Source organism: Helianthus annuus, chromosome 11, assembly GCF_002127325.2.
Source record: "Helianthus annuus cultivar XRQ/B chromosome 11, HanXRQr2.0-SUNRISE, whole genome shotgun sequence".
NCBI classification, from domain to species: domain Eukaryota; kingdom Viridiplantae; phylum Streptophyta; class Magnoliopsida; order Asterales; family Asteraceae; genus Helianthus; species Helianthus annuus.
Genome location: NC_035443.2, coordinates 50,456,278 through 50,472,374, shown reverse-complemented (window position 1 = coordinate 50,472,374; position 16,097 = coordinate 50,456,278). Strand labels below are relative to the sequence as shown.

Sequence of the window (16,097 nt, the reverse complement as noted above, 5' to 3'; positions counted from 1 at the left end):
TTTCAGAGTTTTATTAAAGGGGAGAAAAGAAGAGAAAATAAAAGATTTTTTGTCTAAAATTAATCTTTCCAATTTAGAAAGAATCAAAGAGAAAAGAAAAGAAAATGAAACAATCATTTTATTTTCTCTCTTTTTAATTTAACTCGGGAAGACAAGAACACAGTGTAAATACCAACTCTCTTTTATTTTGGTTCTTCACCATTGATCGAACAATCGTCTGCTTGGATTTGACCGTTGTTTTAGGGTTTCTTCCATCTTGCTCTTGCGCTCTTCGTTCAAAACCCTAATTGTCGGCCAGGTATCATCAGAAATATAATTCAACTTCTTGTTATTGATTTTCATTTTGCTGGCGTATGCTCTTCGTTTGAAACCCTAAATTTGGTTTTTTTGATTTGTGATTTATTGTCGTGTTTTTGATGAGTATGATATTGATTAATGGCAATTGTTAAATTTGTAATAGCAAAAGACTTCTAAGTAGAACAATAATATAATTAGGGATTCTTGGTTTCATTATTGATTTGTTGTACAGTAGCTGACGCGAGATGATAATTTTATCCAACCAAGCTTTCAACTCTTCATTTTATCAAATTTTGGTTAATATTTGCAATTAGAACACATACATAATATCCTAAAGGTATTATGGAATAAGGATTACAGAAGAGAAATGACACTTATCCTTATGTACGGGGGTTCATTTCAGAACCAAGATTACATTGAGAACTGTGAAAATCGCAGAATGTACTTGTCCCATTTTATTTAGGTGTGGAACAGAGGGCACTAACGGAATCGGTATCCATGCCATTCTCGAAAAAATTGGTTTTGAAAATGATGTATCTTTGTATTCTTCGTGTATACGATCCAGCATGCTTCTGTTTTGAACGGATCTAATAATCCTCATCAGATGTTTATGGTTTGTATGTCTTGCCTTTCATAATGGTGTCCCCATGTGTTATTTAGTTAATTGTTTTCTGTTGTTCTTGAGTTATATGTGTCTGGTTTGTATCTTTACACCAGAATGTAACTTGCTTCCACTTTTTTGTCATTGTGTGTAAGAAAAAAATGTTTAATTTTTCATTATGCACAGCATGGACGCATGGTTTCTGTTTTTTTTTACTGTATGTTAGTAACCTTTCTTTATAGCAAGCAAAATATACGTGACACTTCATAGAAAACTGGGTCACCCCTTTTTAGTACAAAGTTTATGGAGATTTTGAAGTAACGTTCCCATAGAAATCATTTTGGCTTTTTTTCACCATGTTACACGCGTATATAGTAGCAGATACTAATTTTTAAAGCAAATTGGTTCTGTGGAGCATGCTATATTTTCATCTGTTACTTAGAGATTTTTTTTTCTTTTTAATGTATTAGTTTATCGGGTCATGGTAGAGACTTAATGATGTAGTAACATAAATTATTGTAGAATAGTACAAAAATGGTTGTATCAACATCACCTGATGCTACAAAGCACAGTTATACCAAATTTTTATGAACTTGCTGATGACAAATAGAAGATATTTGGGTGTGTATGGGTTTATTTTTACTGTCTTGAAATATCATCGTTTTCTTTTAATCAGATCGGAGCAACATATTTTTCAAGAAAATCTCTGGTCACCGTTTCACTTTACCAGCTTATTTACATGTCTGAACTTGACCTCCAGATTCCTTCTACTTATGGTAAGCACCTTCTGCTGTGACTGCTATACTTTATTTATTACAATTTTATTGTTATTGTTAGTTATATTCTGTTTTTGTTTTTGTAGTCCCATTTGCTGAAAGTAATGCTGAGGATTCTGCTGCCGGGTCAAAAGACTACGTTCATATTCGCATCCAGCAACGAAATGGTAGGAAAAGCTTGACATACGAGCACACCAGTCTCCTTGCGAGCCTGCTGCTCTACATACGAGCACGTAAGTCGCCATATGCGCATGCTCCTTTACCTACGAGCATCTCAGTCTCCGTGCGAGCCTGCTGCTCTACATACGAGCACGTAAGTCGCCACGCGCGCATACGAGCATCTCAGTCTCATTGCGAGTCTGCTGCTCTACATTCGAGCACGTAAGTCACCATACGCGCATTCTCCCTTATGAGCCAGCACACATGCGCCAGCTGGCGCATACCCCTCTGCTTACCAGCTAGCACACATGAGCCGGCTGGCGCATGCACCTCTACATACTTACGAGCGAGCCTCCACTTACGAGGGAGCACACATGCGCCGGCTGGCGCATGCTCCTCTACATACTTACGAGTGACCCTCTACTTACGAGCGAGCACACATGCGCCGGCTGGCGCATGCTCCTCTGCTTACGAGCGAGCACACATGCGCCGGCTGGCGCATGCTCCTCTACATACTTACGAATGACCCTCTGCTTACGAGCGAGCACACATGCGCCGGCTGGCGCATGCTCCTCTGCTTACGAGCGAGCACACATGTGCCGGCTGGCGCATGCTACTCTCCTTACGAGCGAGCACACATGCGTCGGCTGGCGCATGCTCCTCTGCTTACGAGCGAGCTTCCACTTACGAGCGAGCACACATGCCCCGGCTGGCCCATGCTCCTCAACATACTTACGAGCGAGCCTCCACTTACGAGCGAGCGCACATGCGCCCGCTGGCGCATGCTCCTATACATACTTACGAGCGAGCCTCCACATACGGGCGAGCACACATGCGCTAGCGCATGCTCCTCTACTTACGATCGAGCCTCCACTTACGAGCGAGCACACATGCGCCGGCTGGCGCATGCTCCTTTCGTTACGAGCGAGGACACATGCGCCGGCTAGCGCATGCTCCTCTGATTACGAGCGAGCACACACATGCCGGCTGGCGCATGCTCCTCTACTTACGAGCGAGCCTCCAATTACGAGCGATCACAGATGCGCCGGTAGGCGCGTGCTCCTCTACTTACGAGCAAGCCTCTACTTACGAGCGAGCACACATGCGCCGGCCGACACATGCTCTTTTACATATGAGCGAGCACACCTGCTCCTTCACATACGAGCATCTTAGTCTCCATGCGAGTCTATTGCTCCACATACGAGCATACCAGTCTCCTTACGAGCCTGCTGCTCTACATACGAGCACGTAAGTCGCCATACTCACATGCTCCCTTACTTACGTTCACGTAAGTCGCCATAAGCGCATGCTTCTTTACATACGGGCGTCTCAGTCACCGTGCGAGCCTGCTGCTCTACATACGAGCATGTAAGACGCCATGCGCGCATGCTCCTTTTCATACGAGCATCTCAGTCTCAATGTGAGTCTACTGCCTTACATACGAGCACGTAAGTCGCCGTACGCGCATGCTCCTTTACATACGAGCACCCCAGCCTCCATGCCAGCCTGCTGCTCTACATACGAGCACACCAGTCTCCTTGCGAGCCTGGTGGTCTACATACGAGTACGTAAGTTGCCACGAGCGCATGCTCCTTTACATACGTGCATCTCAGTCTCAAAGCAAGTCTGCTGCTCTACATACGAGCACGTAAGTTGCGATACGCGCATTCTCCCTTATGAGCGAGCACACATGCGCGGGCTGGCGCATACCCCTCTGCTTACCAGCGTGCACACATGCGCCGGCTGGCTCATGCTCTTCTACATATGAGCGAGCCTCCGCTAACGAGCGAGCACACATGCGCCGGTTGGCGCATGCTCATCTTCTTACGAGCTAGAACACATGTGCCAGCTGGCGCATGCTCCTCTAATTACGAGCGAGCCTCCACTTACGAGCGATCACAAATGCGCCGGCTGGCGCGTGCTCCTCTACTTACGAGCAAGTCTCTCCTTACGAGCGAGCACACATGCTCCTATACATACGAAGGAGCACACCTGCTCCTTTACATACGAGCATCTCAGTCTCCATGCGAGTCTGCTGCTCTACATACGAGCATACCAGTTTTCTTGCGAGCTTGCTACTCTACATACGAGCAAGTAAGTCGCCATACGCGCATGCTCCTTTTCATACGAGCATCTCAGTCCCCGTGCGAGCCTGCCGCTCTACATACGAGCACGTAAGTCGCCACGCGCGCATGCTTCTTTACATACTTTACATACGAGCATATCAGTCTCAATGCTAGTCTACTGCTCTACGTACGAGCACGTAAGTCGCCATACGCGCATTCTCCCTTATGAGCGAGCATACATGCGCCGGCTGGCGCATGCCCCTCTGCTTACTAGTGGGCACACATGCGCCGGCTGGCGCATGTTCCTCTACATACTTACGAGCGAGCCTCCACTTACGAACGAGCACACATGAGCCGGCTGGCGCATGCTCCTCTACATACTTACAAGCGAGCACACATGCGCCGGCAGACACATGCTCCTCCCCTTACGAGCGAGCCTCCACTTACGAGCGAGAACACATGTGCCGGCTGGCGCATGCTCCTCTGCTTACAAGCGAGCACACATGCGCCGGCTGGCGCATGTTCCTCTAATTACGAGCGAGCCTCCACTTACGAGCGATCACACATGCGCTAGCAGGCACTTGCTCCTCTAGTTATGAGCAAGCCTTTACTTACAACCGAGCACACATGCGCCGGCCGACACATGCTCTACATACTAGCGAGCACACCTGCTCCTTCACATACGAGCATCTCAGTCGCCATACGAGTCTGCTGCTCTACATACGAGCACACCAGTCTCCTTACGAGCCTGCTGCTCTACATACGAGCACGTAAGTTGCCATACTCGCATGCTCCCTTACTTACGTTCACGTAAGTCGCCATACGCGCATGCTCTTTTACATACGAGCATCTCAGACGCCGTGCGAGTCTGCTGTCCTACATACGAGCACGTAAGACGCCATGCGCGCATGCTCCTTTACATACGAGCATCTCAGTCTCAATGCGAGTATGCTACTCTACATACGAGCACGTAAGTCGCTATACGCGCATGCTTCTTTACATACGAGCACGTCAGCCTCCATGCCAGCCTGCTGCTCTACATATGAGCACACCAGTCTCCTTGCGAGCCTGCTGCTCTACATACGAGCACGTGAGTTGCCGTACGCGCATGCTCCCTTGCGTTCACTTAAGTCGCCATATGCGCATGCTCCTTTACATACGAGCTTCTCCGTCTCCGTGCGAGCCTACTGCTTTACATTCGAGTACGTAAGTCGCCACGAGCGCATGCTCTTTTACATACGAGCATCTCAGTCTCAATGCGAGTCTGCTGCTCTACATACGAGCACGTAAGTCGCGATACGCACATTCTCCCCCTTATGAGCCTGCTGGCGCATACTCCTCTGGTTACCAGCGAGCACACATGCGCCGGCTGGCGCGTGCTCCTCTACATACTTACGAGCGAGCCTCCACTTACGAGCGAGCACACATGCGCCGGCTCGCGCATGCTCCTCTAATTACGAGCAAGCCTCCACTTACGAGCGATCACAGATCCGCCAGCTGGCGCATGATCCTCTACTTACGAGCAAGTTTCTCCTTTCGAGCGAGCACACATGCGCCGACCGGCACATGCTCCTCTATGTACGAACGAGCACACACCTGCTCCTTTACATACGCGCAACCCTGACAATCCATGGCAATACGTTAGTACAAATGGCAACTGCCTGCAACCAATCAATGTGCACCAAGTTTTGCACAACCAATTCCCACGATGAGCAATCGTGTACTATTCACTGCTCCATTATCTCTACATCTCTACTCACAGCTAAAGACAGACACAACAAGCGTGATTGACAATTTTCCCGCACCCGGGCGACAGGTAAGCCTAAAACTCACAATCTTCACTATCGAACACTCCTAACAAGTCTTTTGCTCATCCCACGCTTGCACGCGGGAGCAACACCAGACTGGGGGACTTGATGGGGTATGCTATTTGACCCGACCCGAACGATCGGACATATCCGTTACTTATCGCCTTTTATTATAATATTTATCATTATTGTGTACTAACCCGCGAAGCCTGGCGCGTTGTAGTTTACACTACACTAGGTTGTGGGCTTGTAGAGACAACCCCTAACTGGGCCTGGCCCATTGAGGTTAGGGCTGCCCATATCTCCTATATAAGGAGGTCTTCACCTCATTATTAGGGCAAGAGATATGGAGCAAACACATTTTTTGTAGCTGGAAAAAGGGAATTCTTTCCCTACCGGCCGTCTCTACATCCCCACTTTTCTCTCTTTTTCTTTGCAGATCTGGATTCGAAGAGAAGGAGCAAGGTGTGATTCTCCATCCTCTAAGAGAAAGCGGTTCCATTTCCGTGTTTCTTCAGTTTCTATTTTCTAATGCCAAATATGAATAATCTAAACAAGAAAATCATCAAAATAGTCAATTGACCAAGTAAATCACCAAGATAGTCATTAACTTCCAAGCGTTGACTAAACTGGCAAATTTGGGGGCTAAAGCGGGAAAAAACGCCGGCTAGTCCATGTCTATTTTAATGATTTGCTAGGTCAATTTGTCTATTTTGATGTTTTTCCAATCTAAAACTCAGGTGCTCAAAATGGAACATTATAAGATAGGGCTTTTATTGTAACTTATTATTCCATAAATACTAACTTTCTTTTATTTTCGTTCTTCACCAGTGATCGAACAATCGTCTGCTTGGATTTGACCGTTCAAAACCCTAATCGTCGGCCAGGTATTATCAGAAATATAATTCAACTTCTTGTTATTGATTTTCTTTTTGCTGGCGTATGATCTTCGTTTGAAACCCTAAATTTGTTTTTTTTTTTTTTTTTTGATTTTTGATTTATTGTCGTGTTTTGGCCTTTTGTGATGAGTATGATATTGATTCATGGCAATTGTTAAATTTGTAATAGCAAAAGGCTTCTAAGTAGAACAATATAGTTAGGGATTCTTGGTTTCATTGTTGATTTGTTGTACAGTAGCTGACTCAAGATGATAATATTCAACTCTTCATTTGTCCCATTTTATTTAGGTGTGGAACAGGGGGCACTTTAAATGATCGCTGTACTACGCAAGAGTGCTTTATGCCATTCTCGCAAAAATTGGTTTAGAAAATGATGTATCTTTATATTCTTCATGTATACGATCCAGCATGCTTCTGTTTTGAACGGATCTAATAATCCTCATCAGATGTTTATGGTTTGTATGTTTTGCCTTTCATAATGGTGTCCCCATGTGTTATTTCGTTTATTGATTTCTGTTGTTCTTGAGTTATATGTGTTTGGTTTGTATGTTTACACCAGAATGTAACTTGTTTCCACTTTTTTGTCATTGTGTGTAAGAAAAAAATGTTTTATTTTTTGTTATGCACAGCATGTTTTCTGTTTTTTTTTTTTTACTGTATGTTACCTTTCTTTATTGCAAGCAAAACCTATGTGACACTTCATAGAAAACTGGCGTCACCCCTTTTTAGTACAAAGTTTATGGAGATTTTAAGTAACGTTCCTATAGTAGTCATTTTGGCTTTTTTTCACCATGTTACACGCGTATATTTTCAAAGCGAATTGGTTCTGTGGAGCATGCTATATTTTCATCTGTTACTTAGAGAATTTTATTTTTCTTTTTAATGTATTTGTTTATCGGGTCATGGTAGAGATTTAGTGATGTAGTAACATAAATTTTTGTAGAATAGTACAAAAATGGTTGTATCAACATCACCTGATGCTACAAAAGCACAGTTATACCAAACTTTTATGAACTTGCTGATGACAAATAGAAGATATTTGGGTGTGTGTGGGTTTATTTTTACTGTCTTAAAATATCATCGTTTTCCTTTAATCCGATCTGAGCAACATATTTTTCAAGAAAATATCTGGTCACCGTTTCACTTTACCGACTTATTTACATGTCTGAACTTGACCTCCAGATTCCTTCTGCTTATGGTAAGCACCTTCTGCTGTGACTGTTATACTTTATTTATTACAATTTTATTGTTATTATTAGTAGTTATATTCTGTTTTTTGTTTTTGTAGTCCCATTTGCTGAATGCTGAGGATTCTGGTGCCGGGTCAAAAGACTACGTTCATATTCGCATTCAGCAACGAAATGGTAGGAAAAGCTTGATAGCTGTGCAGGGTTTATAGAAAGAATTTAGTTATAATAAGATTTTGAAGGACCTCAAGAAGGAGTTCTGCTGCAATGGCACTGTTGTTCAGGAAACTGAACTAGGCCAGGTTTTTATCGTGAATCTTTACATGAATTGCGTGATTGTTACTTCTGATACGTAAGTAACACGTTTATAATGTTGTTTTAAAGGTCATCCAGCTTCAAGGTGATCAGAGAAAGAACGTCTCTACCTTTCTTACCCAGGTTACCTTTTTAATCCTTTGTTTTAGCATATTTGTATTCCGTCCACATGCACAAATTAATTGTCTAGTTTTTAATTAATGCCTTGGGTAACTGGTCGTAACGGATTTGGGTCAAAACTGAGTGCTTTTGTTTACATAGCGAAATGGATGGTGTTGGGTTGACTCGAAGCACTTTTTTCTCAAGATCAATATCCAATTGTAATTGAATCATTTTTGTTTGCTTTTGTGCAGGCTGGCATAGCGAAGAAGGATCATATCAAGATTCATGGTTTCTAATCTAAGCACACAATGTATGCAAGTTTAGTGGTTATACGTTTGTTTGTGATAACTTCTGTTTGATACCTTTATTAGTTCTAGTACCAATGGCAGGATTATGAAAATGTGTTTTCTTATCGGTAAAAAAAATATCTTTATTTGTAGCACTCCCTCGAACTCTCTTTTCTCTTGCAACTTTGCAACTTTTTTATTTTAATAATAATTTACGTTTTATTTTAACTGATTGTTTTCACACAATTATGTATTTTCTATATCGTAAAATCGATAGAACATATGTTTATATTTGATTTATTTAAAATGATAATGATATGTTTTAGAATTACAATATTTGAAGACATGATCTGGATTTGAAATCTCATTAAAGTAAACTCATAATTTAGTTTCTGGACTAAGTTGTGTTTCTATGAACTTCTTCGAGTAACTAAAAACTGATCAGCTATAAACAAGAATCCATGTGAAGCTGTCAACAGTGGTTTTATTCTTTACGATGATTAGAGATGTAAGAGAGTTGAATTGGGTCGAGTCCAACTGTCCAAGTTCGTTTAACTTATGAGCTCGGACTCGATTCGTTTTGAGCTCTATTTCCAAGCTACAACTTGGCTTGTGATTAGTTTTTTTCATGTTTAAATTCGGCTTGGGCTCAGCTCAGTTATTATTTAATTAATTTATAATTTATTTTTCATATATAATTTAACTAGTATTAAGCCCCTGCATTGCAGCGATTGTCATAAAACTGTGTTAAGTAGTAGCAATACCATACCATTGTCAGCGACCACCAACACCGGAAAAGCTCGTAAAAACAAAATAAATAAAAATGGGAAAAAATAACGCCGAGCGAAAAGCAGACGTAAAATCTTTGAATCACACATGCTCGTTGCTGAGAAATTAAACCGAAACGTAAAACATAGAAAAAAATAACTAAGTCCATCCAGGACCCTCGTGTTGGACGAACTTGTCACACGCAGAAAAATAGATGTGACGCGACAGGCCAGTCAAACGGAAAAAAATATACGAAAAAATGTTGAAGCCCACACGCATGTTGCGGTGCGTTAACTCACAAAATTTAGAACGAAACGAAAAACTTGGGAAAGATGAAAAGTATGGTGGACCAAAATTGAAAATAAAAAAGAGTTGAGATTAAATTGCAAAAGATGAAAAGCTTTGGGTTTAAAAGTAAAAAAACAAAGGGTCTTAATTGCAAAATTGAAGTTATTTATTAATTTTAGATAAAGATAAGGATAAAAATAAGTGATATCTATATATTGGTTATTAATTAATATTAATATTAAAAGAAATTTATTAAACAAATATAAATAAAGTTTATGAGAATGAAGGAGAGAATGTCATGTGACATTATTTGGAGTCTTTTATTATAAGTTAGATTAAATAAATTACATATAACGTAATATGTATAGGATTCGGTTCAATTAAGAATCACCACCAGTTGTGAGAACTATGGGAATTCATACTTTCCGCGTGAGTTGGGCCACAATTTTTTGCACGAACGTAAATGAAAATGTTATAAACACTTTTGAAAAAAAAAGAACAAAAAAATTTGTCAAGTCGATAGTTACGCCTGATGTAAATTTCGTTTAAGGCAATGTAATTTTTTTATATTTGATGTAATTTTTGAATGTGACATTTTTTTATTTTTTTCTGGAACAAGTGATTTTTTAAAAATTTTTGAGAAATATTTTTTTGAATTTTTTTTTTGAAATGCCTAATTCTCATGGTTCTCATAACTAAAGGTGCTTCTTATTTTACCTTTTCCTTGTATGTGTGTGTATATATTTATATTATTTACTTATTTTTATTAGAATTTTATATATAATATATATTATATAAATAATATACTTCTTTAGGCCCTTCCGCCTTTTTAAGCTCGATATAAGAAGCTCAAGCTCAAGTCTTGAGCTTGAACTCAATCCCGTTTAGGCTTAGGTCAGTCATAGGTATGTTGATCTCGAGTAGCTCACAAACGCCTTGACTCACTTACACTCTTACGATGATTTATTCCTTTAACTAACAATTATCTTTAAAAGAAAATTATAATGGGAGAAACAAGATTGCAATTAGGGCTGTAACGAACCGAACGTTCAGCGAACAGTTCGTGATCCGTTCGGCGGGAAGTTCGTTTATGTTCGTTCGATTAGCTTAACGAACCAACACGAACAAAAAATTCCGTTCGGTTAGCTTAGCGAACGAACACGAACACGGGTCTCGTTTGTTCGACTGCATTCGTGAATGTTCAGCAATATGTTCGGTTAAGTTCGTTCATGTTCGTTCGTTTACGTCCATTTGTGTTGGTTTGATTATATTAAAAGTTAATAAATAATAAACCTTTTATTTAAACATATTGAAAAATTGAAACCCTATTTTTTCTAAGTTAGCTAAAATTTGGACATTCTAAGGCATTTTTGGGGATAATTATGTCTAAGTTAGTTAAATTTGATTCATCTTTTGGTAGTGTAGTAGACTTCTTGTGTTTTAATTTATCATTTGATGGTTGTATTTAACTACTTATATCCAATGTTTAAGGGTACCAATGATTTTGCTTTTTATTTTCAAGTTAAATGTCTGTTTGCTTTCATTTTTATTTGCTTGTGTTCGTTTGTGTTCGAGACCAGTGTTCACGAACTGTCCATGAACAACTAAATTTTCTTAACGAACGAACACGAACATAAACTTATGTTCGGTATGCGTTCGTGAACAGTTCGCGAACATGCTAATTTCCTTAACGAACGAACACAAATATGTCCTTGTTCGTGTTCGTTTGATTCGTTTACAACCCTAATTGCAATGATTGTATTCCTAAAAACAAGAAATTATAAAGATCAAACTTAGACTGTATCAGTTTCCATAAACAACGTAACAAGAAACAAATCAGTAGCGGCAGGAGGTGTAGCGTAATGCTTGCAATAAAACGAATTCGTAGAGAGGTAAACTTGAAAGACATTAAGGTTGGTATCGATGATCTCAAGGTGTGGTTCAGAGGAAATCTAAAGTCCAAGGACTAACAACTAATACTAATTAGTTTATTGGGTGTGTTGGGAAAAAGTAATTGGTCCACTTGAAAAAAGGGGTCTAGGTTTGGGGTCTCTTCGAGGTATGAACATAAGTTTGTTGCTAAAGTGGTGGTGGCGTTTCAAACACGAAAAAGAAAGTCTATGGCGAAGAACTATCGTTGCAATCCATTCTCAGGCGCATTCTTATTCATACCTCCCGGTAAAGGAGGGTATATCGGGTACATGGAATGGAATTTTTAAAATGGGGAAAGAACTCGAGAACGTTAATATGAATTTTGGGTGTTTGGTGAAGGCCGATATGGGGACTGGGGATGAGGCACGGTTCTGGCTGGACTGGTGGATTGGGGACGGGCCGTTAAATGACGGGTTTCCGGATTTATTCAGGTTGGAAAAACACAAACGAGTAACGGTCGCTTCAAGACTGGTGGAATGGGAGTGGAGGCAGCCGCTTGTTTCAAATACAGAACTAGAACAACTGTAGCAAATTATGGACCTGCTGCAAGGTTTCGTGTTGTATTCTCAAGCTGATAATTGGCTTTGGACCACGGCAAAGGATGGCGTATTCTCGGTATCATCGGCCCGAAATCTGTTATCAAGGTTTGCGGTCCCGCTTTATCCAGTTGATTTGAGTGGGTCAAATGGGTCCAAAAAAACTGAATGTCTCGTTTCAATTAATAAAAAGAGTGGATCGTTTGTGATCAAACTTGTGTTTGTCATTCTCTCAGTTTAATAATTGGTATAAGAACCTAAACAATCTTAGGCTTGTGTGTTACAATATTCCCGCCTGTTACGCAGATTAAGGGTGTAGATTTCGAGGAAATATTTTCTGGTATTTGAAGATCCATGGTGACCGAAGAAGGGAGACCAATGGTAGAAGCAAGAAGACCAATCAAGGATGTATTTGAAAAGGTGTTGGAAACGTCTTAGGGTTTCATACCTTAGGCCAAGAAGACAAAGACTGTTAGAAAACGTGAAGTACCCGGAACGATGGCAATACTTCAAGTTGTTAGAGGAAGAAAAAAATTGAACCAGAACAATTACAAATAGTGACAACATGCATCAAATCTTACCTTCAAAGGCAATATCTATGGCAGGAGACTAACAACACAGGAAACCCAACAACCTACGAAGGCTATCAATGGTGCTATGGGGATGTGGCATGTGAAAGAGGGTTCTGCAATGTTTATCATCAAGATTGCTATGGAAGAAGACGTTCCTGATCACATCCAAGAACTTGAGTATCTCACGCAAGCATGGAATACTCTTTAAACCTTGTTTACGAAGAAGAACAATGCTCAATTGCAATTAGAATTAATGACTACTTCCCAAGGAGATCTCCCGATCTCACAATATTTTGAAAGATCAAGAACGTGTTTTGTGAGATTAGGGAACTCGACCTATAGTCCAGGGTTAGCGATGCCCGTATAAAATAAATACTTATTCATGGTTTAAGGCTGGAGTATTAGTCGTTTTGTTATCACTATCCAAGGTTGGGCGACACAACCAAACATAATCTCATCTCATGGTGTGCTAAGAAACAAGCAACTGTTGCTTGTTTCTTAGCACACCATGAGATGAGATTTCCACCCAGAAAAATGGAGTAGCCGAAGGTGGATCGTCTTTTTTCAAGGCACCGCGCCTAGTCAGCGTCAGAGTATCCAATGATCGATGGAGACTGAACCCGATTATAATGAAGACCATAAGAAACCGTTCCTTTAAGATAGCGTAGAATACGCTTGACTTCCTGAAAGTGGTCAATGGTAGGAGCTTGCAAGAACTGACTTGATTCACCGCATAGGAAAGGTCTGGTCTTGTAATGGTCAAATACTGAAGAGCACCAACAAATAGAATGATAGTGAGTTGGATCTGAAAAAGGTGTACCTGCAGAGACAAAAGAAACATTTGTGCTTAAAGGTGTTGGAGCCGGTTTGGCATCCAACATCTTTGCACGAGTTAAAATATCAATAGCATACTTGGTCTGATTTATAACAATCCCAGAATCCGTATGAGTTACTTCTAAACCTAGAAAGTAATTGAGATTCCCCAAGTCCTTGATCCCAAATTCAGAGTTAAGGCTTTGAACGAAAGAGGTAAGTAAGGTAGATTGATTTCCGGTGAGAATAAGATCATCAACATACACGAGTAAGTACATTACACATGTTCCTTGATGAAAAAAGAATAGAGATGGGTCAGCACGACTACATGTGAACCCATGATGATGAAGAAACGAGCTTAGGCGAGAGAACCAAGCCCTCGAAGCCTTTTCATCGGCCGTCTTTATTTTAAATCGGTTACCCACAACTATCTTAAATGGCAAATCACCTTTTGAGATGCTTTATAATCATGCTCCAAACTATTCGTCTTTTCGGTCTTTTGGATGTCGGGTTTACCCATGCTTGCGGGATTATACCACTCACAAACTTGACCCGAGGAGCCTCCCGTGTGTATTCATTGGTTACAATACAAAATACAAAGGTTACATGTGCCTTGAACCCACTTCATCTCGTACCTACATTACCCGACATGCCCGGTTTGATGAATCTTTATTTCCATATGCTTCAACCACAACAATATCAAATATTGAATCTCTTCCCATCTCATCCTTTTTGGATGTATCTTCTCAAGAAAATATTGTGCCCATTCCAGTTACCAAACCAACAGTCCCCCCACCAACTTACACTGTCCCTATTTTTCCAAATAACATTAATTCCTATATTCCCACCCCTATAACCTCTACTACCTCAACCCCTCATACTACCCCACCCTCATCACCTAAATCCTCTTCTGATTCCCATTCATCATCATCGACCTCATCCCCTCCACACTCGCCAACTACTCTACATCAGCCCTTACCCACTCCCCAACAACCATTCACCTCCCAACCGCCACCTTCTCAACCGCAGCCCGCAACTTCATCAGCCCAGCCCCCTCCGCCACCAGCCATGTCGTCTCATCCCATGCTCACTAGATCGAAGGCCGGCATATTCAAACCGAAATATATTGTTGATCTTGCATACATGGAAACCTCTCCAATACATCAAGATGAAGCATATGGAAGAGATTCAATATTTGATATTGTATAATCCCGCAAGCATGGGTAAACCCGACATCCAAAAGACCGAAAAGACGAATAGTTTGGAGCATGATTATAAAGCATCTCAAAAGGTGATTTGCCATTTAAGATAGTTGTGGGTAACCGATTTAAAATAAAGACGGCCGATGAAAAGGCTTCGAGGGCTTGGTTCTCTCGCCTAAGCTCGTTTCTTCATCATCATGGGTTCACATGTAGTCGTGCTGACCCATCTCTATTCTTTTTTCATCAAGGAACATGTGTAATGTATTTACTCGTGTATGTTGATGATCTTATTCTCACCGGAAATCAATCATTCAAAGCCTTAACTCTGAATTTGGGATCAAGGACTTGGGGAATCTCAATTACTTTCTAGGTTTAGAAGTAACTCATACGGATTCTGGGATTTTTATAAATCAGACCAAGTATGCTATTGATATTTTAACTCGTGCAAAGATGTTGGATGCCAAACCGGCTCCAACACCTTTAAGCACAAATGTTTCTTTTGTCTCTGCAGGTACACCTTTTTCAGATCCAACTCACTATCGTTCTATTGTTGGTGCTCTTCAGTATTTGACCATTACAAGACCAGATCTTTCCTATGCGGTGAATCAAGTCAGTCAGTTCTTGCAAGCTCCTACCATTGACCACTTTCAGGAAGTCAAGCGTATTCTACGCTATCTTAAAGGAACGGTTTCTTATGGTCTTCATTATAATCGGGTTCAGTCTCCATCGATCATTGGATACTCTGACGCTGACTGGGCGCGGTGCCTTGAAACAAGACGATCCACCTTCGGCTACTCCATTTTTCTGGGTGGAAATCTCATCTCATGGTGTGCTAAGAAACAAGCAACAGTTGCTCGTTCAAGCTGCGAGTCGGAGTACCGGGCTATGGCTCATGCGGCAGCCGAAATTATTTGGCTTACTCATCTATTACAAGAACTTCGGGCATTACCACCTTCAAGACCTACCTTGTTATGTGACAACCAAATTGCCCTGTTCATGACTCAAAATCCGATATCTCACAAACGCTCAAAGCATATTGATCTTGACTATCATTTTCTTCGGGAACTTGTTCTCTCTGGTCAGTTAGCCACTAAATACATTCCAACCAAGCTTCAGGTGGCTGATATATTCACCAAAAGTTTACCTAAATCATCGTTTTATCAACTTCGTGATCAACTCAATATTCGTCCACCACCGTTCAGCTTGCCGGGGGATATTAAATAAGTTTTATACTTCTTTGTAATTTATATTTGTTATTTAGTCCTTGTGTGTGTATATATATAGTTGTTGTAACTCCCTCTTGTAATCACTCAATCAATTACTCATTCAAACATAAGTCATATCCGAGTTTAAGAACCTTCTTACCGGACCCGAGGCCATAGCCAAGTAATTAACCAGGATAATGATTGAATCCGATTTAGAAGGCCTACATGCCGAGAAAAAGGAGAAGTCACGATTCAATAAAAATTGAAGTCATGGTAATTATAAA

General features: G+C 41.0%; 3 protein-coding genes across 3 annotated transcripts; 2 read left to right on the top strand and 1 right to left on the bottom strand.

Moving 5' to 3' along the window:
- The first annotated feature begins 786 nt into the window (after positions 1–786).
- On the top strand, positions 787–8,652 carry LOC110890335 (protein translation factor SUI1 homolog 1). The gene is given in 6 exon segments (XM_035979252.1): positions 787–910; positions 1,575–1,674; positions 1,761–1,871; positions 7,989–8,095; positions 8,178–8,231; positions 8,462–8,652. Coding segments are annotated over 6 exon segments (426 nt in total). The 5' UTR covers positions 787–901; the 3' UTR covers positions 8,507–8,652.
- A 4,519-nt stretch (positions 8,653–13,171) lies between these two features.
- Positions 13,172–13,684, bottom strand: LOC110888290 (uncharacterized mitochondrial protein AtMg00810-like). Its single transcript, XM_022135821.1, has 2 exons — positions 13,414–13,684; positions 13,172–13,359 (listed from the first exon to the last, which is right to left on the bottom strand). Exons 1-2 carry the CDS (start codon positions 13,682–13,684, stop codon positions 13,172–13,174), a joined length of 459 nt encoding a protein of 152 aa, XP_021991513.1.
- Positions 13,685–14,625: 941 nt separating this feature from the next.
- On the top strand, positions 14,626–15,832 carry LOC110888291 (uncharacterized mitochondrial protein AtMg00810-like). The gene is made up of 2 exons (XM_022135822.1): positions 14,626–14,697; positions 15,023–15,832. The coding sequence occupies exons 1-2, from the start codon at positions 14,626–14,628 to the stop codon at positions 15,830–15,832; spliced, it is 882 nt and encodes a 293-aa protein (XP_021991514.1).
- The last annotated feature ends 265 nt before the right edge of the window (positions 15,833–16,097 follow it).

Excerpts from the sequence above, each read along its gene's own strand:
- LOC110888290 (XM_022135821.1), bottom strand. The coding sequence starts at position 13,684 with ATGTACTTACTCGTGTATGTTGATGATCTTATTCTCACCGGAAATCAA. Across the intron at positions 13,360-13,413 it reads TGTTTCTTTTGTCTCTGCAG|TATTTGACCATTACAAGACC; the intron begins GTACACCTTTTT and ends GGTGCTCTTCAG.
- LOC110888291 (XM_022135822.1), top strand. The coding sequence starts at position 14,626 with ATGGGTAAACCCGACATCCAAAAGACCGAAAAGACGAATAGTTTGGAG. Across the intron at positions 14,698-15,022 it reads ATTATAAAGCATCTCAAAAG|ACCAAGTATGCTATTGATAT; the intron begins GTGATTTGCCAT and ends TTTATAAATCAG.